The sequence below is a fragment of the Xiphophorus maculatus genome, chromosome 5, assembly GCF_002775205.1.
Source record: "Xiphophorus maculatus strain JP 163 A chromosome 5, X_maculatus-5.0-male, whole genome shotgun sequence".
Taxonomy (NCBI): Eukaryota; Metazoa; Chordata; class Actinopteri; order Cyprinodontiformes; family Poeciliidae; genus Xiphophorus; species Xiphophorus maculatus.
In genome coordinates this window covers 29,182,894-29,205,900 of record NC_036447.1, presented here as the reverse complement: position 1 = coordinate 29,205,900, position 23,007 = coordinate 29,182,894, and the positions used below count along the sequence as shown (strand labels likewise).

General features: G+C 41.4%; 1 protein-coding gene and 1 long non-coding RNA gene across 3 annotated transcripts in view; one reads left to right on the top strand and one right to left on the bottom strand.

Annotated features, from left to right (window-relative positions):
* fbxw7 (F-box and WD repeat domain containing 7) overlaps positions 1-14,125 on the top strand; it is a 62,426-nt gene extending 48,301 nt beyond the window's left edge. For both annotated transcript variants that reach the window (XM_014472651.2, XM_023333735.1), the window contains exons 8-11: positions 5,302-5,483; positions 7,631-7,856; positions 9,313-9,523; positions 13,857-14,125. In XM_014472651.2, the coding sequence (XP_014328137.1) occupies positions 5,302-5,483; positions 7,631-7,856; positions 9,313-9,523; positions 13,857-14,125 (888 nt within the window). The remainder of the gene's footprint in view (positions 1-5,301; positions 5,484-7,630; positions 7,857-9,312; positions 9,524-13,856) is intronic.
* LOC111608618 lies at positions 1,483-7,158 on the bottom strand. Its single transcript, XR_002752767.1, has 3 exons — positions 6,663-7,158; positions 1,963-2,104; positions 1,483-1,837 (listed from the first exon to the last, which is right to left on the bottom strand). It is a non-coding gene; the product is annotated as an uncharacterized LOC111608618 (long non-coding RNA).
* Positions 14,126-23,007: the final 8,882 nt, after the last annotated feature.

Genomic DNA, 23,007 nt, shown 5'->3' with positions numbered 1-23,007 from the left:
TTTCTGCTAACTTGTTCCCGTGGAGGTGTTTAAAGATGCTGTCTTCGGTGGAGGAACCTTTTGTCTCGGGCTGGAGCTGTCAGTCTCCCGTCCACACACACCAACAGGTGCACACACATCTCAGCGCTTCAAAGGTGGCTGCCTTGTGTTTAACAGAGCACAGCTTGTCCTTGGGGTGCCTGTCAGCAGCAGGCGCGGCTGTCACGCAGATTTAAGATGGCAGACCGGTGGACTGATGTTGCACCCAGGGAAGAGGGGGCGTGTCCGCTGGGGAGCTGCAGTGATCCGCGCTTTACCCTGTTCTTTCCATCAACAAGACAAACGTTTCAGCTTGCTCCTTCTGAGGCTATCACTGATAAGAATTTAAGATTGGGGAATTTATACAGAGTCATTGTTGTTTCATTTCAATGTTTGGAGCAGGTTATTGATTTCATTGAAAATATAATGCATAGTAAGTAGAGTTTCCCATCGGGCTTCACTTGTGTCCCCAACAGGTTAAACATTGTTTGTCTATTTATTATAGGTTCTTTTATGCATCAGTAAGCAGAGATGGAATAAAGTCTCTTTAGTAGAACTGTTGGAAGCACAATGGCAACATAGTACGGTCAGTATGTGAACACAGAGGAAGACTGAGGTCAGGTGTTTTTTTGGGGGGGGTTTTATTCATTGGAACTCTGATCACTTCCTGTCTTTAATGGTCTGCAAGCTAACAACTTTAGCAAAGAACGTGACAAATCATGGAAAAAGGATTAAATGTTTTTTATATTTGCTGTTTAGGTATTGTTGGTAATATCTTCTAATAACACATAAATACCAAGTTACATTTTCACATTTTTTGTTAACTTTAAACATTCTTAGCTCAAAAACACAGTAGGCTGCTGGATGACTGCCCTAGCACCCGTAACACCAGAGTATCAAGTTTTCAGGAGGAATCTCCACTAAGTTGTAAATAACTAACAAAAGAAAATCTAAACTTTAGTTCCAAAGAAAAATTACCCCATTTCATACAGAGAAAGGTTTATTCTTCACTCTGTTGCTCATCTTCAACAGTTGAAAAGATGCCCAATTAAATCATTTAAGTCCCAATAACATCTTTATACAGTTGTCGTAAAGAAATATCCAAACATTCAGGAGGGAGACAGAGAGAGAAAGATAATCCTAGACACCCCTCTGGCCAGCTACATCCTCACGCCCAGAATCCTGAAGGTGAACCCCCAACATGAAAACCATAAACAGATGAAAAGACATGCAGAGCAGGATTCCTGCCTGGCTGCATGTTTGTTGCTTATGACCCTTGGAAAACTTTGATCAGAGGAGGCATTGTCCTGTATATCAGAAAAACTATGCAAGTACATTTCGTCAAATCCTCAACATCTCGTCCAACAGGAGGGGTGTTGCCTTAGCATTAGCTTACTGTTTCCTGTAGTGAACAATCTCAGGCTCAGTCAGGTATGATGACCACTGCTCTATGTTGAAACATACTCATGTACTCATGTTTTTATTGCACAATATTGTTACTGTCTAAAGCACTCCACACCAAACTAATGCAAGAATGGCTGGAAATAATGGCATACAGGAAGCTAGATGTCAGTATTGATTGTTATTGATTGTTTTTAGAGAAAAAACATTTCATCTTTGTTTGGATAAGGATTTTTTTTTCAAAGCATTTTATACATTTCATGACTGTACCCAATATATGAGGAGGAATAATTAACTCTAGTCGTCCCCAATGAAACATGTAAACTCTTTTATTTGATGTGACGATAAGACGTGAAGGTGAAACATGTCTCCTAGACAGCTTTAACAGCTCGTTGGCGTTTCTGGATCTTTCAGTGTCCTGGAGGCAGAGCAGGAAAAACATTTATTCAGCTTCCACGTGTTGGAGCGTGTTTCTTTTATGTGTTTGTAATTTTGGCTTTGAGGCTTTTCCACCCCCTGAGACTGACGCGTAACATTTCTAACCTCTTTCTCCTGTCGTTCTTGTTTCAGGCTGTCTGGTATGAAGATGAAACAGTAATCCTCAATAATCTTTGAATGATGTGGCGTTTGGTTGTAAATATGTAGAATCTTCTTCACCTGTGGCTGTTATGAAACCCAGGAACACCTGAATATAGAAAACGTACGGGAAAAGAAAAAAGTTCAACCATGTAGATGGATGATTACGAGTATTTTTGAGACAAAAATGTGTTTTCAGACTTTGTTTTGTGATGTGTCATGAAAATGTAATCTTATATAATAAAATTATTTAGCATTTTGTACAAGGGTTGCACAAAAAATATGCTCTAAGTATTATGTAGATTTAGGCCTATCAGGACGTTTGCTGGGAGCTAAATTGTCCCAGAAGTTATTGCGATAAACGATAATATCGTTGTTGTGAGAACATTTTCATGTGATATAATGGCAATGACACGGTAATGCAATTATAAGACATTTTAAATATGCAAAATAAATAAACAAAACAACAGAAACAGCAAATGAAATGATTTTGTTTTATTAAACAAAATTGTCTTTCAAAAAAACCAACACTTTAGTCAATCGGTTTTTGGTAGAAAGAGAAAACCGACAAATTATGCAAATGGAAATGATTAAGGTGGTTTTAATTTATCATGCGATTAAACAGATTTACTGCTTATTGCAGATTTCCCATCCAGTAGCACCACAGACTGAATAATAGAGTTCCATCTTTAAATTTGGGTAAAAACCAGGAGAAAAGTCAACATTTATGGCGGGTTTTTTTTTTTTTTTGTTTGACACTGAGACGTAATATTACAGCACAGACTTACAGGGTTAATCTTTGCTCAACATACATTTGGCTCTGTTTACCCTTATTATACTCCCCACAACGATTATAAAAGCTTCATTTCTTTATTGATAATTAACGCAGAAACACAATTGACCCTCTTCTGTAGATCTGCAACAGCAGCTGCGTCTTTAAAGCGGGCGTTCACAGTTTGAGTGAAGAATTTGATCTTAATCTTCCTTCATTCTCAGGGAGAGGCTTGTTTAACGTTGGATTGCGGAGACGTTCATCTCAGACGCAGTCTCTTCCCACGCAGTGTTTGAGGGGCTCTAATCACACGGATTCTTGTTCTCTGAGCTTCCTTCTGAACCATTAATTCACCGATGAATCCTGGATCCGCATGTGTCCACCGCAAATTACATAAAGGTGCAGCCCTCTCAGTATCAAACCCAAAATTGTAGAATCTATTTGTCAAAAATGTAATTTGGAGGGATTTTATTATACGGATTTTTAGGCATTTAAATAGTAAACTGTACTGTGCAAAAGTATCAAACCAACTGTGACGGCTAGGAAGTAGTATTTAGATTCTCATGATGGGATAATATTCAGTAAAGTATCAGTTCAAAGGCTGTTATTTTACACCTAATATTTGTGGCTTCATTAAAAATAGAAGTTATTCTAACTGCTGCAAAAATCATTTGTTACTGGTTACAACTACTGTTTAATTCATAAACTTGAGCTAAAATGTCAAATAAAATCTTGATAAATATTTCAGTACTTTTACAATAAGCATGCTTATTGGCATGCTGCTGATGTTGGCTGGTTAATTAACCGTGTTTCTGCTGAGGAGGCCTGGCCTGCAGTCTACTGCTCTACAGACACGCTCCTCATACCCTGCAGTTTTAAAACAGCTTTATTATGCCTCAAGTAGGCTTTAAGTTGGAAGGTTGGGTGTTAGATTCCAGCCTTCTCACACGTCTGTGGTATCTTTGGCCATTTTTTTTATTGACTTAACAAATGAAATGGAAAGCAAAGTTGATACCAACTGATGGGAACAAAGAGCCAGATTAAAAATGTCTCTTTAGAGAGTTGTCTGTCATGTATGGACTTCAGTAGTGTTCATGTCTCCTGTTTAGGATTTGCTTTGTCTGAATGGGTTATTTGTTAATGGAGTGACTTTAACATGAAACCAAGCAACTCCTTAAAGGGGCGGTATTATGTAAAATCGAATTGCTGAATGCAACCATTCAGCTGTCTAGAATGCCTGGATGGATCTAGCCCAACCTTCAATGACAAAGCTCCACCTTCCCATTCAGCGCCTTCAGACTAGCCAACAGCAATTAGCAGTTCCTCGTGGAACTTTGCATCTGCTGAGCTCATTATATGAGCTACGTCTCAGTGCAACTCTGGTTAAAAATGTTTTAAATGGGTTAACAGGGGAGAGATGTTGTGGTGACTTCCTGAAGGTGGAGTTTCAGAAAGAGCAGGAGCTTCTTAAAGAGACAAGCGCCCAATTTCAAGGCATTAAATTACGAAGTCTTATTTCTTTTAATTTATGTTTGATACAAAAGTTTTATAACAACTGAGGGTAATAACATAGTTACTTGATAGTTCTATAAAATTATTCTATCTAGAGGGAAACAGCATAACACTTCCCCTTTAAAATGCCTGGGTAGAGAAAACCTTTTTAAGAACCTCAGCTTGATGTGAGCAATTTATGAAAAAAAAAAGCAAAACATAAAGAATGTTGGAGAGGTGTTTGTTTGGATGCAGCTTGTTTGAAGTGCAGAAAGTGCCTCCAATGAAGCAAGATAAGATATTGTAACTGGACGTTACGGTGGCGTACAGCGGTCAGTGAAGGTCCTCTGTCCCTCACGGGAGAAGGAAAGTCTGCCGCTTCATTTTCACTCCTCCGTCTGCGCTGATGTTCCCTTCAGCTGGAGCTTATCAGGCACAGTCAGAGGTCACATGTTCTACAGCGGAGCGACAAGCTTCAGCCTGATGCGCAGAGAACCACAGCTGCTCCCTCCCACCCCCCAAACCCCATCGCCAGAGACTTTCACCTTAATGCATTTAGGATAATTAAATCGACCCAAACATGGGACAAACTGCAGAGACGCAAATTCAATTGATCAGAAAGATTTCCATAGCTGCTGTAATCAATAGCTAATCAGGCATCCCTAATGAGGATGAATGGATGTGTTTTATTGAGGACGGCTGTCAACCCCTTTCTCAACAACAATGAATTGTCTGCCTTTCAAACAGATAAGTGAAAGCGATTCTAGCAGCTGGCTGAGGAACGGGTTATTTTGCCCGTGAGCAGAAGCGGTGTGCAGCAGGTCTTTCTTCCAATAAAGGGTCACAGAAATTGAATGTTTCTTTCTTTTTCCCTCCCCTCCCCCGAAGGCAACATGAGGTTGACGGCAAATGAAATTCCAAATGAGATTTCCAGTTGTGAACCTGATGCTGGTGTGTGTAAATGCAGACCGGGGAGCCGGTCCTCCGGGAGGCGGCGAGGAGTCCTGACTCTGTCTCTGTGTGCCCCTCCCCACCTCCCACAGTGTTTACGAACGTTGGTGGGCCACACCGGGGGCGTGTGGTCGTCCCAGATGCGAGACAACATCATCATCAGCGGCTCCACCGATCGCACGCTCAAGGTCTGGAATGCAGAGACGGGAGAATGTATCCACACCCTCTACGGGCATACCTCAACAGTACGCTGCATGCACCTACATGAGAAAAGGTAGGAAGCCGCTCTGCCCATCAGCCTGTCACTGCTTTGCTTCAGGAGAATGTCTTGTGACCGTTTTCTAATAGGAACTGAGTCCTTTATAAATCCACCGATCCAATTTTAATATCCGTATCGGTGTCAATATCGAAAACCATTCTAGTTTGGTTTTCTGTGACAATGTGGCAGATCCATAAGAGCAGATCTATTTAGTCTAATTCCACCCTTTGTCCTTTGAGCAACGTCGTGCTTTATGATTTATTATACATTATGTTTATAATTCCTAAGTGCACTTTATGAATAATTTAAAATAAAGTTTGTCGCAGTTTATTTTTTACATGTGTGACCAATAGAGATGTGAATCTTCCAGTGTATAACGATTCGATCCGATTCCAATTTTTAGGGTCACAATTTGATCTGTTCTACTCATTACAGCACCGACTGAACAAATTAGAGTTGTCTTTCAGTGTTTGACCAAGTGTGTGAAGCTATTGGTGCATCTAAGTATGTTGTACTGGTGCAGAGTTATCAAATAAATTAGTATTTCAGTACATTTATGTCTGTGTTTAAAAAAAAAAGGAATGAACTGTTTTAAGTCAGTTAAATTTTTTTTGTATCAAATTGATTTTGGCTGATACTGGACCTCAGATATCTGTATCGATATCGGAAGTGACAAAGCGGAATCAGTGCGTCCCTACAGTTCATGCAGTGTAACAACATAGAGCAAAAAAAAAAAAGTTATGTTCAGTTCACAAATATTTTAATAAATCTGATTTTCTGGTTTAGTATGATTTATTAAAATGCAGGCTAAATGTACTCCTGCAGCCATCATGTCTTTATCTACATACTAAGCTCATCACGGTTGATACCTGTTTAGTGCCAAATGTAAAAAAAAAACAAAAACGAGCCTTTAGTTGTTTATTCCCGTTCCTCGTGATTAACGACCGGCAGAGCAATCAGGCAGAAAGAGCAACAGCAGCTCTGGAGCAGAGGCCTGTAGCAGTTCTCCTGCCTCTGCAACAGGCAGCTCGTGCTTTCACAGCGAATAAACGGAGCCTGTGAGGCGTCTTAAGTGAACTGCTGCTCACTTGTTCACGCTGTAGCACTCTGGAGATTCAGAAGTGCTCTTTTTGCCTCAGGGCACAGCTGAGTTTTTTTTTTGTGTGTGTGTGTGTGTAGTATTTGATTACTCACCGGGTGGAAAGAACATGTCAGTGATTTCCATCTTTTAAACGCTGCGAGGCGTTGACTAAATAAAGAGTGTGAGCTTTGTAGTTATTGCTGTAATATTTTCTATCCAAGCGATTTACGAGATGCTCCGGAAGGTCTGTTGGTGTTTGTCTGCGGTGTTCAGTTCACGGCTGATCGAGGTGAAGCCGTGATGGGCGGCGACCAGACTCTTTGAAACCCGTCTTCTTCCTAACCTACGATCATATTGCCGTCTGTCGTCAAGACGTGGCTCGAGGCGGCCGTTTGAGCTAAGGAGCACATTCTGTACTTTCAAGTGTGAACATGAATGTTGCAGGATGAGGGACAGAAAGTGTTGGGGTTTTTTTTTACTTTTAGGACAGCTACCGCTGTTTAACTGACGACCGATGGAGAATGTTGAATTTTATAAAATCATTGTCAGGCCTGGGTGGATATGGAAAAAAATCTTGTCAAAATAAAAGTTTTCATATTGCCACCTTCCTAAAATAATGACTTTCTGACAAGTGATTTTTTATTTTATTAGATTTTTTTGCCTAAAAAAATGCTTTTTTTTTTTTTGAAACAAAGAGGTGGTGATATTTTAGTTAGGTGACGATATGTCGATATCGATGTATATCACGATATAAAACAAGTTACTATTTTTGAACTACATGAACATCTAATGCAGGGCTGCCCACAGTGGGTCCTGGAGGGCCGGCATCCTGCATGTTTTATTCTCTCCCTGGTTGGTAGTAACAACCTTTTCAGCAGGTCAATGTTCTTCTTAGGCCTCTAATGAGCCATCATTTGATCCAGGTGTGTTAAACCAGGGAGAGAACTGAAACATGCAGGATTCCGGCCCTCCAGGACCGACTTTGGGCACCACTGAAATAATGTGAATAATTCTGAAGCAATTTAAACAGAATTTTGCTACTGCGACTGAATTGCCACGTCTGTTTGCGGTTGATCCGCAGGGTGGTCAGTGGCTCTCGTGACGCCACGCTTCGTGTCTGGGACATCGAGACGGGTCAGTGTTTACACGTCCTCATGGGCCACGTGGCGGCGGTGCGATGCGTCCAGTACGACGGGCGGCGGGTGGTCAGCGGGGCCTACGACTTCATGGTCAAAGTGTGGGACCCAGAGACAGAGACCTGCCTCCACACGCTGCAGGGCCACACCAACAGAGTGTACTCCTTACAGGTGAGCCGAGTAAGCTGCAGGCGCCGCCTCTAGGTGGCGTGTGTCTTCCTCACGCTTTGTGTGCTGTTTAAAGTTCACCAAAGAGAATTTGGGAAGGCTTGACCTTTTGTGACTTCTGGAAACATGTAAAATCGTTAAAATGACATTGGCACAAATGAAAATTGTTGCTGCACATATGTAGCACAGTTCATTAACATCACATTTTGTTGAATTTTGCAAATTTGGACTGGCTGGTTGACCTTTTGTGACCTCTGGAAACTTTTGTTAATATGTTTTTTAAAATTTTTATTCATTTAATTATTTATTTTAGTTTGAGGATGACAGAATAAAATAACAGACATGAACAAGGAATGCAAAAGACAGTTATTTTGTACCACAATAATCTTAACATGCTCTAAAAGGAGCAGGAAGAAGTAAGAAACTTATGAACTCCTGCCCCATAAACTCATACCAGGTTTTCAGATGAATCCTCATTATTTAAAAAAAAAAATCTTTAAATTGAAATGCAGTACAAGCAAAATTTTTTGCTGCACAAACCTTTGTCACCCATTTTGTGTGATCTGAGGAATGTTCCTCCTCACTTTCTTCAAATCCAGCAAAATTGGTGTCAAATGTTTGCGCTGCAGAAAAGATGTGTTTGTGCCGCATTTCATTTGAAAGATTAATAAATCTTTCCAGACATCATGAAAAGTGGACCAAGCTCTTGACATTTGCCAAATCAACTGGTAAATATGCTACGTTACTTGTGGTTTGTGCAGCAACAATATTTGTTTGTTCTGCTATCATTTTAAAGATATTAATAAATGTTTCCAAAGGTCATTTATTAATTTTTTTTTCTATTTGTGCAGCTATAAAATTTATAGCAGTTGATTGACACAAAATTAGTTTGAAATGTGGAGAAAGTTCCCACATGTCCTTTCAGGACTTCTGGAAAAATCTTTAAGCTGATTTTCCCATTATAAGGAAAATGGAAAAATCCATTCAATTTATTTTTGCGAACAAAAATAATTGCTGCATAAACATAGCACAAACATTTGTCACCTGTTTGGTTTGTTATGAAGAAGTTGGTGGAGAACTTCAGCCATGTTTGGAACTCAGTTATGTTGATTTAATTTGCCATGTGTAGTTTTTAAATTTTGTAGAAATGAAAGCGGTTTTCTGTCTTCAAGATGTTCTCCAGCGAGTAATGATCAGTCTGTTTACTCTGCTAATGGATGGATTTTGCGCCTCCTCCTCTTTGTTAGGCAGTAACCATGCTCTCCTACTGGACAAATAGACAAAAAAGATGAGCTCCGGCAGATCAATAAAATTCGATCCCTTTCAATGAGTTTAATCAAAAGTTTGTAAGCGAGAATGCTGCGTCAGCTAAATGTTTTTGGGGGGTTTTTTGCAATCAGCTGCCAGCTCCAGTTACCCTGCCTGAATATATTTAAAGCGATCGTTTTGATTCTCCCAGTTTGACGGGATCCACGTCGTGAGCGGCTCCCTGGACACGTCCATCAGGGTCTGGGACGTGGAGACGGGGAACTGCATCCACACCCTGACGGGTCACCAGTCCCTCACCAGCGGCATGGAGCTGAAAGACAACATCCTGGTCTCAGGCAACGCAGACTCCACAGTCAAGATCTGGGACATCAAGACGGGCCAGTGTCTCCAAACCTTGCAAGGTGAACACACACAGCTGCTGCCTTCGCTCATATAACTTTTATTTAAAAAAAAAAAATGATCATTTTTGTTTACATATTTGTTAAACTTATCATTATGTCGTGGTATCATAAGAGAGATAATCTGTGAAAAAAAAAAATCGAGCTCCAGCACTAATTGGAGAAACACACCACTCAGTCAGAAACAGCCAATCAGAGCCAGGAGGAGGGTCTTAGTGCTGTCAATCACTCTCATCCTCACCCTCTCCCACTGGCTCTTTCCAGCTATTTCACCACAATATAGCCTGCTACCAACGCTAAGGCTAGTTAGTATGACCACTAATGGTGGCGGTACACAGTTTTCTGTGGTGGTAAGTTGTTTTTCCACCATTTGCACATTTAGCAGTGTGTTCACAAAATTGATTGACCTAAGACCTAAGCTAAGAGCCTCCTCCTCGCACTGATTGGTTGTTTTTGACCCAGAGCAATGGATTTCCTCAGATGGCAACAGTAGCTCTGTGAAGAGGTGGAGGATTATATTTCTCATATCGTACTATCACAACATGGTACCAGTTTTCAAAAATATGAGGCAAAAAACGTATTTTTGTAAAAGTGTCATACTGCAGCTTTAATGGCACAAATAAAAGATTACAAGCACCAGGGATGGAAGTAACTTATCTAAGCCTTGGAGTTGATAGATCTTCTGTTTGTTCACCTGAGATAGGAACACCTGCTTAGCTATTTTCTTCAGGACAATCTAAAGATGATTGTTCTATTATTTATGAAAATGTGGACATCCGCACTTCTGTGAAAAACTTTGCTGTACGGCAGAAATTATTGATGAGTATTTAATAATTCACATCTACTAATAAAACCACACAAGTTGTAAACACGTGGTACGGTACGTGGACTGCAGCTGACCCCGGGTCAGAAGAATCAGAACTGTGTTGCCATGGGAAACAGGTGATTGCTGGAAGCAGCGAGAACTTGTTGATCAGCTGCTAGTTAAAGGATTATTAGATATCATTATGCAGACAGTAGCAAACAGCTGCTGCTGTCACGTCCATGTTGGCATCACCAGCATCATGTCTGTCAGACATAATGGAGGAGCATGGCTGCCAAACACTAACGCTGCTTCCAGCCAGAAACATGTTGGTAAAATTAAAGGATTACTTTAAACCTAAAGATGCTGGGGGTATGAATAATTCTGACTTTGACTGTGTATTATTGAATGCCCACTACAAATGTGTTGCTTTTATATATTTAGCCGATGTGTTTTGCAAGCGTGTCCAGTAGCAACCTTGCAAAGAAATCGTGATAGTGATAAATTTTCTATTTATTCTGCAGTGTATTCTAGCAAACACTGATACCGTGACATATTTTCTGTTCCTTTCACACTTCACCTCCTACTAATATTGAAGCATAATAAACAGCCATCATATTGTGTAAAAGCTAATGATGGTGGGGCTAAAGTCAGTTTGATTGTGGACCAAAGTTGCAACATTTGTTGCATTTTCAGCTGCTGCAGTTCACAGTCACTGACACTGCACTGAGTCAAATGAACCAAACCCTTGGAAAACCTGTTCTCCTCCTCGCCTCTGGTAGCGCTGCACCAAGTCCTCTGATGCAACCTAACATTTTGTTGTTTGAGAAAAGAAAACTTTTGAAGTTGATGTGGACCAACCAGGCGCTAGCATCGTTTTGAGGACTTGAGTTGCATCAGTGCTGTTACAGATCCTCCTGCTGTGTGCTGAGATCCTGGTTCTTCTTTTCTTCCTCTTGCTGCTTAGCTCCTTGTGTCCTTTGTGTCCATTTGAATAGTTTTATCTCCATTACCAGGACTTAGTGTCTCACTGGAAGACCAATGTCCTTTTCCTGAATACCCGTGGCTGTCACTGGTGCCCCTGTCTCTAAATGCCCTCATTAGCAGCCTGCAGCCCAGTGAGCTGGCCCCCCTCATGCCAGAACAGCATCTGAACAAAAAGATGCCCCAGTGAGAGCCTGAAGAGACGAGACTGGGGAGGAGAGGGGTCCAGCAGGAAGGGGCTACAGATCTTTGTAGGTCAAATAATGAGGTCATGATGATTCCTGCCGGTCATTAGTGTGTTCTGATCAGACCATAGTGAAACAACAAGGTCATCGCTGTCACTGGACCAGGATGAAGGTTCTGATGAAGTAGGCTGCTTTGTTGTGTCAGAAAGGAGGCCAACATGGTGGTGGGAGCGGGGATCGGTTCTGAGGGAGGGGACCCAAACCTGAGAATTCATCCTCACACGGAAATATTCTTTAGCTTTTTTTTTTTTTAGCTTTACATCCTGTTATGTTATTCTCACACATTATATGTTATTCCAAGTATGTTTATTTCTCATGAACATACTTGGAGTGTTGCCTTGATTCCTTCATGCATGTTTGAGCAATTCTTTAATCTCCATGGTAACCATGAAACTCTGCAAAACACCTGGATGGACCTAGCACAGCCTTCAAGGATGAAGCTCCTCCTTATAGCTACAGTTTCCAAACTACTGGGCTTCTGCCTCACAGAGCAGCCCTCCTCCGTGACTCCCCCCACTCAGCTCCTTCAGACTAGCCAGCAGCGATTAGCAAACACCTGACGGAACTGCATCTGTTGGGCTCATTATAGGAGCTGCTACTCAGTGCAACGATGGTAAAAATGTTGTTAATAGAGGTTAATAGAGGAGCCATGTTGTGATGACTTCTTGAAGGCGGAGCTTCAGAAAGAGCAAGAGTTTCTTAAAGAGACAGAAGCCCAATTTCAAGACCTTAAATTACAAAGTAAAATGTCTTTTAAGTCATACTTGATATATACTGCTATATAGTATTATACATGTGTTATAACAACTGAAGGTTACAAAGTTATTTGGTTGTGCTATAATGGCACTATGTGGCTGGAAAGCCCCTAATACTGCCCCTTTAAATTTATTATTATTTTTAACTAAATGATATCATCAGCATTTCCATCCATCCACCCATCCTTACATTAGCAGCAGCTTTGATTGCATGTTCAGTCTTCCTGATCTGTCCCAGCTAAACTTTTCAGGACCTTCAGTGGTAAAAAAAAAAACCCCCAAAAAACCAGTTTTTTAAATAGTAATTTTTGCAGTAAATCTTTATAGGAGGTGATAAACCTCGCTGATCCAGACAGACTAATGTGAAATGAAACGGCAGTGGAAACTTCACCAGACGCAGCCTTTGGCTCTGATCACATGGACTATAACTTGGCTTGTTAATCTAGTTCTCTTCAGGTCAGCAGACGTGATCATGTTGTAGAATCAAATTGTCCAACATGACAGGAACGCGGTTTTCAGATGTTCGCTTTCACACAGACTTTCACACAGACTCGCTTTGCACAGGTCACTCTGAGCCGAGCTCCGCCTCCCGTTGAAGGAACGACCGTTACCAGTTCACAAGTTTGGAGGAATTAATTGACGTGCTGGAAAATCTAATTTTAGTTGTCACTAAAAACTAAAATGAGAAGGACAAAAATAAAAACAGAAGTTGTCGGTGAGCCGTTCTCTCGCTGCATCAGACCAGAACTGAGCAGAGGAGGTTTAATATTTCAGTACGTATTTCCTCATTTCCTTTCCGTCTTCTGGCAGGAAGCACAGAGCAGCTGGACAGTGCAGTGGGTCAAGGTTATTCATAGAAAAATATTTAAATTAAAAAAGTTGGATCAAAACTCTGGCATCTCAGAAAGGCCAGTCGGATGGCAAAAAATTGACAAACATGCACTTTGAATATTCATCCTAAAACATAAATGATGTCAAACTGTTTCAAAATAAACTAAAAATCTACTGTTGCAAAAATATTCAATCACATTTCAGCAACAAGGCAGTACAAAGTGATTTACATCATGAAAACATTTTAAAAAATCATAAACATGTCAGACGGTGACCAACTGTGAAACCAGTAACAAACATTACGTTTTGACGAGTGCCATTAAATCTGTTCAGGTGGGGTTTTAGCATCAATTTAAAGGAGCTCGGTGTTTCGGCTGTTTTGCAGCTCTCTGGAAGTTTATTCCAGATTAGCGGTGCATAGAAGCTGAATGCTGCTTCTCCATGTTTGGTTCTGGTTCTGGGGATGCAGAGCAGAAACAGAACCAGGAGAGCTGAGAAGGTTTGGAAGGCTGATACAACAGTTCAGTGATTTATAAACTAACAGAAGTATTTTAAAGTCATATTTTCACAACTACTGTTGTTTTCTTGGTGTATTGTTTGACGGTTTCTCTTGGTTTTTCTTATCCGGTGGAGTTTGTGCGCTGAAGCCGAAACGCCACCAAACAAATTCCTCATCCTTTCTTCTCCTAACCGTCCTCTCTCTGTCTGTCTGGGTCCAGGTCCACACAAGCACCAGAGTGCCGTGACGTGCCTCCAGTTCAACAAGAACTTTGTCATCACCAGCTCCGACGACGGCACGGTCAAGCTGTGGGACCTGAAGACGGGCGAGTTTATCCGGAACCTGGTGACCCTGGAGAGCGGCGGCAGCGGCGGCGTGGTGTGGCGCATCCGGGCGTCCAACACCAAGCTGGTGTGCGCCGTGGGCAGCCGCAACGGCACGGAGGAGACCAAGCTACTGGTGCTGGACTTTGACGTGGACATGAAGTGACAGGAAGTGGTGTGGGGGAACACGCCGTGGAAGGACGAAGAGAGCGACCTGCAGAGAGAAAGAGAGAGAGAGGAGGAGGGGGACGGGAGCCCTGAGACCCAAAAACTCTTCACCTACACTCAGAGAGTCTGCAATTACAAAAGCCCGACGCTGTCCGCGTCTACCGTTTGAGTTCCTGCTACGGACAAACTCAGTTCCTAAGAGTCCAGTCCCCTCTGACCCCCGACCCCTCCTGCTGAAGGTGATCTGGAGGGAGAAACGGAGCGAACTCTCCTGAACCAGCCAGCTTCGCACAGAAGACCCGCTTTCGCTCGAGTCAGACAGATTTTCAGATGTACAGAGAGATATTATTTTTTAAAACTCCCCTACCCACCCATTCACCCCCTCCCTCATATCAGAGCGCGTGCATACAGTCATCACACGGCCATGATGACTGACTTCCCCTCACAGTTCCTCCCAAAGAGCTGCTGGACGTGGTGGTGAGGGGGTGTCGGGGTGGTCCGGTCCATTTCCGTCACTCTGTTTCCGTTCTCTGCACTCGGGTTTCTGGACTCTGATTTCTCCACATAAACACAACTGTGAATTTCAGGATCTGAAGAGGTTTTTTTTTTTGTTGTTGTTGTTGGTTTTATGCTTCATGCAAAATTTCAGTATTAGAGGAGGAATCCGGTCCGGTCCGGTCCGGTCCAGTCCGGTCTCTGTTACCGTCAGTGCTGATCAGCTCTGGGGGGAGGGGGCTTCCTCAGAAGCTGGAGGGCTGAGGACAAACACCTGTACTATCCACTGACCCTGACCCCCTGACCCCACCCTGCCCTGACCCCGCCCCCCGGAGTGGCCAAACTGAATCTAATGCTGCTAGAGGAACCGGAACCAGAGAACGGAGCTTCTACTTGCTGTGACGTTTTAGTCCACAGGCGAAATTCCTCACAGGACTCTGTACGTTTGGACTTAAACGGACTTAAACCAGAAACGCGACGTGACGTGATCACCATCCTCCGACCTTTTTTTTTTTTTTTGCATTTGTTTTTTTTGTTTTGTTGTTGTTTTTTTTGTGTTTTTTTTTGCCACTGAAACTTGAGCCAAACGTGCCTCTGCGTTTGAGGCTATGAGGAGGGAGCGCGTCCGACAGAAACTGACAGGAGACACAAACAAGGGGGAATTGTAACACTGTTAGAGAATGTGCGAGTGTGTGTTTGTGTCTGTGTGTGTGTGTGTGTGTGTTAAAGCGTGTTAGCTGGCAGCTTGTTATCACATTCCTCGGGACAACGCTTCTCCAGCCTGTTCTTTGGGAAAAATGTCGAAATGCTGCGTGGACTGGCTTAAAAAAGAAAAAAAAAGGTTAAAAAGAAATCAAACTAACAGATGTACTGATTTTAACTTGTGAATGAGAGAATGGCCCATATGTCTGTGTGAGAGACTGTTTTTTTTTGGGGTTTTTTCTTTTGCCCCTCCACAGGTGTCTGAAGCAACAGAGGAGACCACCATCAAGCATCAGCTGGCAGGTCGGGCCGCGGCGCGTCTCGGTGTTCCACCGAAACAAACATGGACAAAACACCTTGTAGCCAAAACAAGTCGTCTCAAAACCTCCCAGAGTCACAGCTCCAGCTGAACTGTGAAAGTGGTATAACACTGTATATTAAAAAAAGAAAAAAGAAAAGAAAGAAAGAAAACAATCTTGCTCTATCTCCTCCTGTTGTTTTCTCCGTCTGTTTTTAATTTATGATCTGGTTTGAGAAATCAGATTTGTTGCAGGTGTTTTTATTTTGTTCAGTTCATGTAAAACTGCCTGGCAAAAAAACAGCAAAAAAAAAAAAAACAAACAAACAAAACAAACAAACTAAAAACAGACAAAAAAACCTGAAAGGGATTGTGTATTTGTTTGATTCACTTAGAATTTTATTTTCTTATAACTTAAGTGCAATAAAATGTGGGTTTTTCTTTTTCATTTCAAGCATATCAGTTGTCTGTTTTTGTTTACCTCTGTGAAGGCATCTTATATGGTCAATAAAGCAAAACTATTTGGTTAAATTCTCCTGGATGGTTATCATCTCAGCTCCTCAGTTATCCTAATTTTTCTAGGATGAAGTGACTCAAAAACAAATAACAGCAATGATTTTAAAAACAAGAATCGGGTGGAGAAGTTTCAAGTTATGGACTTTCTCAAGACTAAAAAAGACCTTGTTACAGATGGAAGTTCAGTTACCTCACAAGCTGGAGTCTGCAAGTTCTCCCTCTGCATCTGTGGGTTTTCCCTGGGTACTCCAGCTTCCCAAAGACAACAACTAGCTGTGTTTTTGTTGAGAAATGTGCACAAAACTGCCCATATTCCGATAATGTGGAGAAAACACAACTTCACAATTGTGGTGTTTCAATTAAATAACACAAGTAATGTCACACCTGAATACTTTTGCTCACGCAATAAGTCGTTAACAATCTTCCTACCACTTCCTGTCGTTTTCTTCGTCGTTTCAGGCAGGCGTAACTGTTGATCACAAGCGATTTTTTTTTCTCACATCACTCGTGATATGAAAAGAGTGTTTTGATTGGAGTTTGTGAAATACATCTATTTCGATACAGCTGGAAAAACCACCTCATCCTAGCGCAAGAACTTACTAAAATATTTGTTTTTTTTATTGCCATGCTTCTAATAAGCAAATTTATTTTCGTAATTCCTGTTTGCGCAATTTTAAGCTTTACCTTTGGGATTTTGTCTTCCATCGGTGATGTATCATGAAGCCACTCAGTTCGAGCAGCAACGGAGTCGGCCCACTGCTGCAGGTTTCCCCCTGTTGCCTAGCGATGGCTGGTTTCTGGCCCAGGAAACAGTTTACTGTGTGGGAGCGCTGAGGGGGCTGCACACCCTAACATGAAGGCGTGTACATGTGTGTGTGTGTGGGGAGAGGGAGACGGGGGTCTTTATTATAGTTGGCAGGTCACTGCAACTGTTGCTTCCCAGACTCGCATCATGTTGGGTAAACAGCTGCTCTGCTCCACTCAGGTGCATCTTTCCTGCTTGTAAACTAAATGGATGTAATCTAGATTTATATACTCATTTCTGCTGTTTAGTTCTGGCCAAGTTGGCCCTTTGTTTCACGTTTAGATGCTGCAGTTTGTCACTTTTACCTCCAAACAGTCAGACCAGGCCTGTAATGTTTTAAACTTGTGTGTCAGCACTTGTGCAGGATTTGCAGAGGTGGTTCTTGTTTGTTTCTGAGCTCTTTCTGCTCTTTCTCCTGTCATTTTCAGTCCAGTGGCTAACTTCTGTTTTCAGAAGAATGCCTTTTTGTTAACATGCAAAGCATACAGTGGCTCAGAAATGTGTTGTTGACACGGTGGAGACATTTGTAATTCTTTACAGAGACAGACTTTGCTGCCATTTCTCTAGCTGAATTGGTTGAGAATAATAATGAAATAATTTGGCACCCAGGAAATAGACAAAAGAAGTTTGGCACCCAGAAAACACTGATTTTGACCCCATTGTAAATGCTGATCATACGTGTAAAAAAATCTTATTGGTTGTGATGTGAAGAAAAAAAATATCATGTTCAGTTTGGTGCAGATCAGATGAAATATGTGGAAATTAAAGCCAAACCTCTGGCCATGGTGTGACCCCCCCACTTCAACCTGCAGGAAAAGTCAATATTTTGATCACTTTAGATTCAGAACTCAACAATTTTCAAGCCAAGAAAAGTTTGATGAAATACAGAGCTTAAAAATGACTCAAAATGAAGTTCAATCCAATATGGCCCCCATCCTGCTTGTTGTAGACCAGGCCTGGACTTTGACCCAGACCTCTATAGGTCCTGGGAAGTTCTGTAAGTGTGACAAACTTCAGACCTTTGCAGTAAGGTAACCTAAATGCGGACGGTGTTTTGAAAGTTGCCAGGTGGCGCTGTTGAGCTCTTTCTGTTGCGACTTTTGCAAAACCGTATTGGTACATTTTCACTAATGCCAACAAAATTCGGTGAGTTTTCATATATTGTTAGACCTTCAAAAAGTCAACATATTTCTTGATCAGGCCTAATAATGAAAAATATGCTTGTTTTTGTATCAATAATTATGCAACTGGTGAATTTGTTTATTACATTTATTAAACTGAGCCACTATTATTTGGTTCATTTTAATAGCCAAATCATTAAAACGAGCAATAGACGTTGAGAAATATTTTAGATATAAAAAATTATCCAGTGAAAATACTGTAGGCTGTTTGGTTTTCAGAAATTTAAATAGTTGTTGGCGCTGCGATGCATTCTGGGTAAATGAGGTGCGCAGGTCCCATCGAGCTATTTCCGCTGTAGGAAACGTCGTAACCTTTCTCAATTGGAACCGTAGCGCTTTGAAACTAGAAAACTCAAGGAGTAATGAAGATGAGGAGGACCAGACGGAGGAAGAGTTGGCCGAAGAAGCTGCTGTTTGTGCTGCTGCTGTCATCTTCATAAGTGAAACGATGCGTGACGCCCGTCTCTTCTTCTTCTTCTTCTTCTTCTTCTTTTGTTTTTTATTGGCGGCTGGCATCCAACTTAAGGTGCATTTACCGCCACCTACCAGACTGGAGTGTGGTCATCAGAGATCTCAGAGGGAATTAAATCCACCTCAATGATGTGTAGGATGTGCAAATTCACATCCTAACACACTCATTAATACCTGAATTAATGCATGAGCATGCACTGGCATGCACACAAATACTTGTTCATATCCTAAATACGACTCATTAACCCAGTGTTATTTAAGAACCTAAATAAGAGATTTCTAACATAACTTGATTTATTATCTAATAGACTAATCATAGACAGTCCTATATTCTTTCTGCTTAGTAACGACTTTAAAATCTGGCGTTCCTCTGAGTATTTATCACATTCTAACAAGACATGCTCCACAGTTTCCACCTGATTGCAATAATTACAAGCCCCATTCTCATGCTTTCCTATTTTAAAGAGCGAACTATTAAGTCCAGAATGTCCAATAGACCCTTTTCACATGACGTCACACAACTTCCGTTTTGGCTCGAAGCTGTGTATCCTTAGTTCCGGTGTACATAGTAAGTAATGATAAAGTTGTCTATTTCATATATATATATATATATATATATATATATATATATATATATATATATATATATATATATATATATATATAGAGAGAGAGAGAGAGAGAGAGAGAGATGTATAAATCTGACAGCATATGTTGATCAGACAGATCACCGGAGCATGGAGTTTACACAGTCTCTAAAACATTTGCCTAAAATAAGATTTGAAGATATATCACGATTTGCAAACCAGTTCTCTCTGACAAAAAAATCTAAATTAGACAAAGGCTACAAATTCTTCACCGAACAATACCTGTTTGACTATGAAGGTAGGTATTTTTGTTTTGCGTAACCGTTAGCTTAGCATTAGTGAATTTTGTTAGCTAGCTAACTACGTGACATAACTGTTCCTTAACCAGAACTTTTTACTGTTTTTGAACTCTAACGTTTTAGGCTCTAATCTTGATCAGATTATTAAATTATAGACTGGAGTTGCCACTCATCCCATAAAATAGGGATTTGTTTGTTATAAGCAGAGATGTCCGGTGCCGCCGCTGCTTTGTAATGCCTTTAATCGGACCACTTTTTCGGTAACGAATAATCTAACGAGTTCGTATTTCAAATCCAGTAATCAGATTAAAGTTATTTATCCAAATCATTGCACATTAATATTTTCTTGTGTATTTATTTTTATTCCTTCTTTGCGTCTTTGGGAGAGACTCTGTGACAGTTAGCAGTGACAGAAACATGAACAGTGCATGGAGATGCGCATTTTGTTGCTGGAAAAACAGAAATATCGTCAAGCCCAACTGTTATTTGTGGCTTTTGTCTTGTTTTTATTTTCCATTAATACAGAAAATGAACCTCTAAACGTTACATCACTGACAGGCGGCGGTGTATATGTTTCCTAACTGTGGCTAAAGCTGCTGCTAGCTGGTTTACTCATGATCGGAAGCTGGTTCCTTTGAATACAGTTGGAGAATGGTAAATTGACAATGACTGATAACGGTTATCTAGCACATAAACACTGTTTTATAAAATACAGAGAGTGAACCTCTAACGTTACAGCGCTGACAGAGAGTATATTTTTCCTAAATGTGGCTAAAGCTGCTGCTAGGTGGTTTACTCTCCGATCGGAGGCTGTTTATTTTATACACAGATAGAGAATGGTGAATTTACAATGATTAGTAACAGCTATCTAACACTTAAATGCTGTTATTATTAAACTTACCTTTTATTATATCCTTAAGATTATGAGAATGCGGGAAGTTTTCAGCTTGGTTCCCAAGGCAAAATCACATCGGAAGTAAAGATACCCAGTTTTGAGTTATGGCGGCCATTGTCTGACGTCACTGTGAAAAGGGTCTATTCTAAGTCGAGACATAACTACTTCCTCTTTCCGCCTTCCACTCATGACGCCCGTCTCTGGTCTCGCGGTAAGTAGTTGACGTGCTCTGTCTTTTCCGGTCTTCAGTCCGGTTAAACCTGTTTAGGTTCCGGTCTTCAGTCCGGTGTAGGGTCCCTGGTTTCACATTCAGTACCAGCGGAGGTGGAAATAACGTTATCATTTAAAACAGCTTCCAGCTTCCTGCCTCTATTGTTTCTCCCAGCGACATTTGCTCGCCAGCCGGAGGTTTAGCCTCCAGCTAGCTCGGCTTGCTTTTAGCTTTAGGGTAACGGTCACCTGTTGGCGCCTTCATCAGTTTTGCTCCTACAAATGACTCCATATTTTTGAAGTAATTGTGAGTTTTTACTTAACACAAACAGCGTTTTATTTAGTTGATAGGAAAATGACAACATATTTAAGCCAACATGTTTAATTGTGGCTCACTTTAAAGTGGGACGCTGAATAAATTAATTCAAAGATTTTTTTTCTATAGTCTTCAGTGTCAGATTATGATGCTGCCACAAAAGGTTAATGCTAAACCTTTATATACATCGTTTGCATGCAGAATTGGAAGCATTTTACTGAAGAATAAACATATTTTATCACTGATGACAAAAATCTTCTCATTGAACAACCAGGTTGTCAAGCATGATAGTATCTTCCTTGTTAATCTCTAAAACTACAATTATCCCACTCGACCGGTTAATTCCGTAAACTGCTCTCTTCACTTCTGTTTTTACCCACACTTGCTCTATATTCACTGAAAACACTTTTTTTGTTTTAATTAAGTTTTTTTTTTAATGGGTGTAAACATTCAGAGTTCACACAGCGTAACAAACAAGATAGTCTGCTCTGTAGCAGACACTGATGGATCCCCGCTGGCGGTCCTCAAACGAGCGCAACATCAGGAAGAGATGAATCATCTCAGTCCTCCAGGTGATTAGCCATTTATCTACTTTACTCTTGCTGCCACAATTGCACTGCGCATCCTGTTGATGAATGAATATGCCCCCCCCCCCCTATTCTCGGCGCTCAAACGAAGCACGTCTGCTTGCCACCCCAGCAGCACTAACTCATCCAGACACAAGCGACACGGCGTGAGGGACGGAAGGGGCGACGGGATGCTCTCCGCCAGGAGCTGATGGCGCGGCAAAAAAGTTTAGGGAAGGGAAGAGCTTTGGATGCTTCATTCAGTGTATCTCCCATCTCTTTGTTCGCTAATCCTGCCCTAAAGCGCTGCAGCCCCTCTAATTGTGAGCAGGTTTTCTAAAAGGACCGTAGCATCAGAAGTGGTCGTGTTTCACACTTCAGCCTAATCCCATTTGGGAGGTTTTGTTGCAGCACATCAATGGGTAATGAAAAGGTTTAATCGCCATAAAGCTGCAGTCAGTGGTTGATGACGGGGAACATTTAAATCTCCTTTTCGTTCCTTTTGGACAGCTGATGTTCGTGTTGGTCATTAATGCTGACCTCCTGATACGAAGGTCAGGAGGTTCCTGCAACCCCACAGCTGCATGAATGCACCAACTGTTACCCTCCTCCCCTCTTCCCCTTTGCTACTCAGGTTTAGTGGAGGTATTTTAAATTCTTCAGCTTTAAAGGGGCAGTATTATGCACAATCAACTTAAAAAAAAAAATCTTTACATCATTTTATTACATTATTCCTTCACTAGAGTGTTGCATTGATTCTTTAATGCACAGGTGTCAAACTCCAGTCCTGGATGGCCACTGCCCTGCAACTTTTAGATGTGCCTCTGCTGCACCACCTGAATAGAATAATTAGGTCATTAAGGCTCTGGAGAACTGATCTACACAAGGAGGAGGAAATTAAGCCATTTCATTCCAGTGTTTTGTACCTGTGGCACATCTAAAAACTGCAGGACAGCAGCCCTCGAGGACTGGAGTTTGACACCTCTACTTTAATGCATGTTTGAGTAATCCTTTAATCTCCATGGCAACCATGCAGCGGTGGACCTATTTCCACCTTCAAGAACGAAGCTTCTCCTCAGAGCCTCACTTTTCAAGTTTCTGAGCTCCTGCCTCACAGAGCAGCCCTCCCTCCACTCAGCTCCTTCAGACTAGCCAGGAGCAATTGGCAAACATCTGGTTGAACTCCACATCTGCTGAGCTCATTATATGAGCTACTTCTCAGTGAAATGCTGGTTAAAAACAAAACACTTTGTTACAGAGTTAATAGAGGAGTCATGTTGACTTCCTGAAAGTGGAGTTTCTGAAAGAGCAGGATTTTTTTAAAGAGACAGAGGCTCAATTTCAAGGCGTTAAGTTACTTCGCTATAAAATGCTATAAAAGCCACATAGTGCCTTTATTTCCCCTGGGCTATAAAATGGCACTACGTGGCTGGAATACTGCCTCTTTAAAATCAAAAACTACCTCAAGGCCAAAGGTGAGAAACCAAGAGGAGCTGCTCCTCCAGAGTCGGCTGCTATAGCACATGAATCACGTGGTTC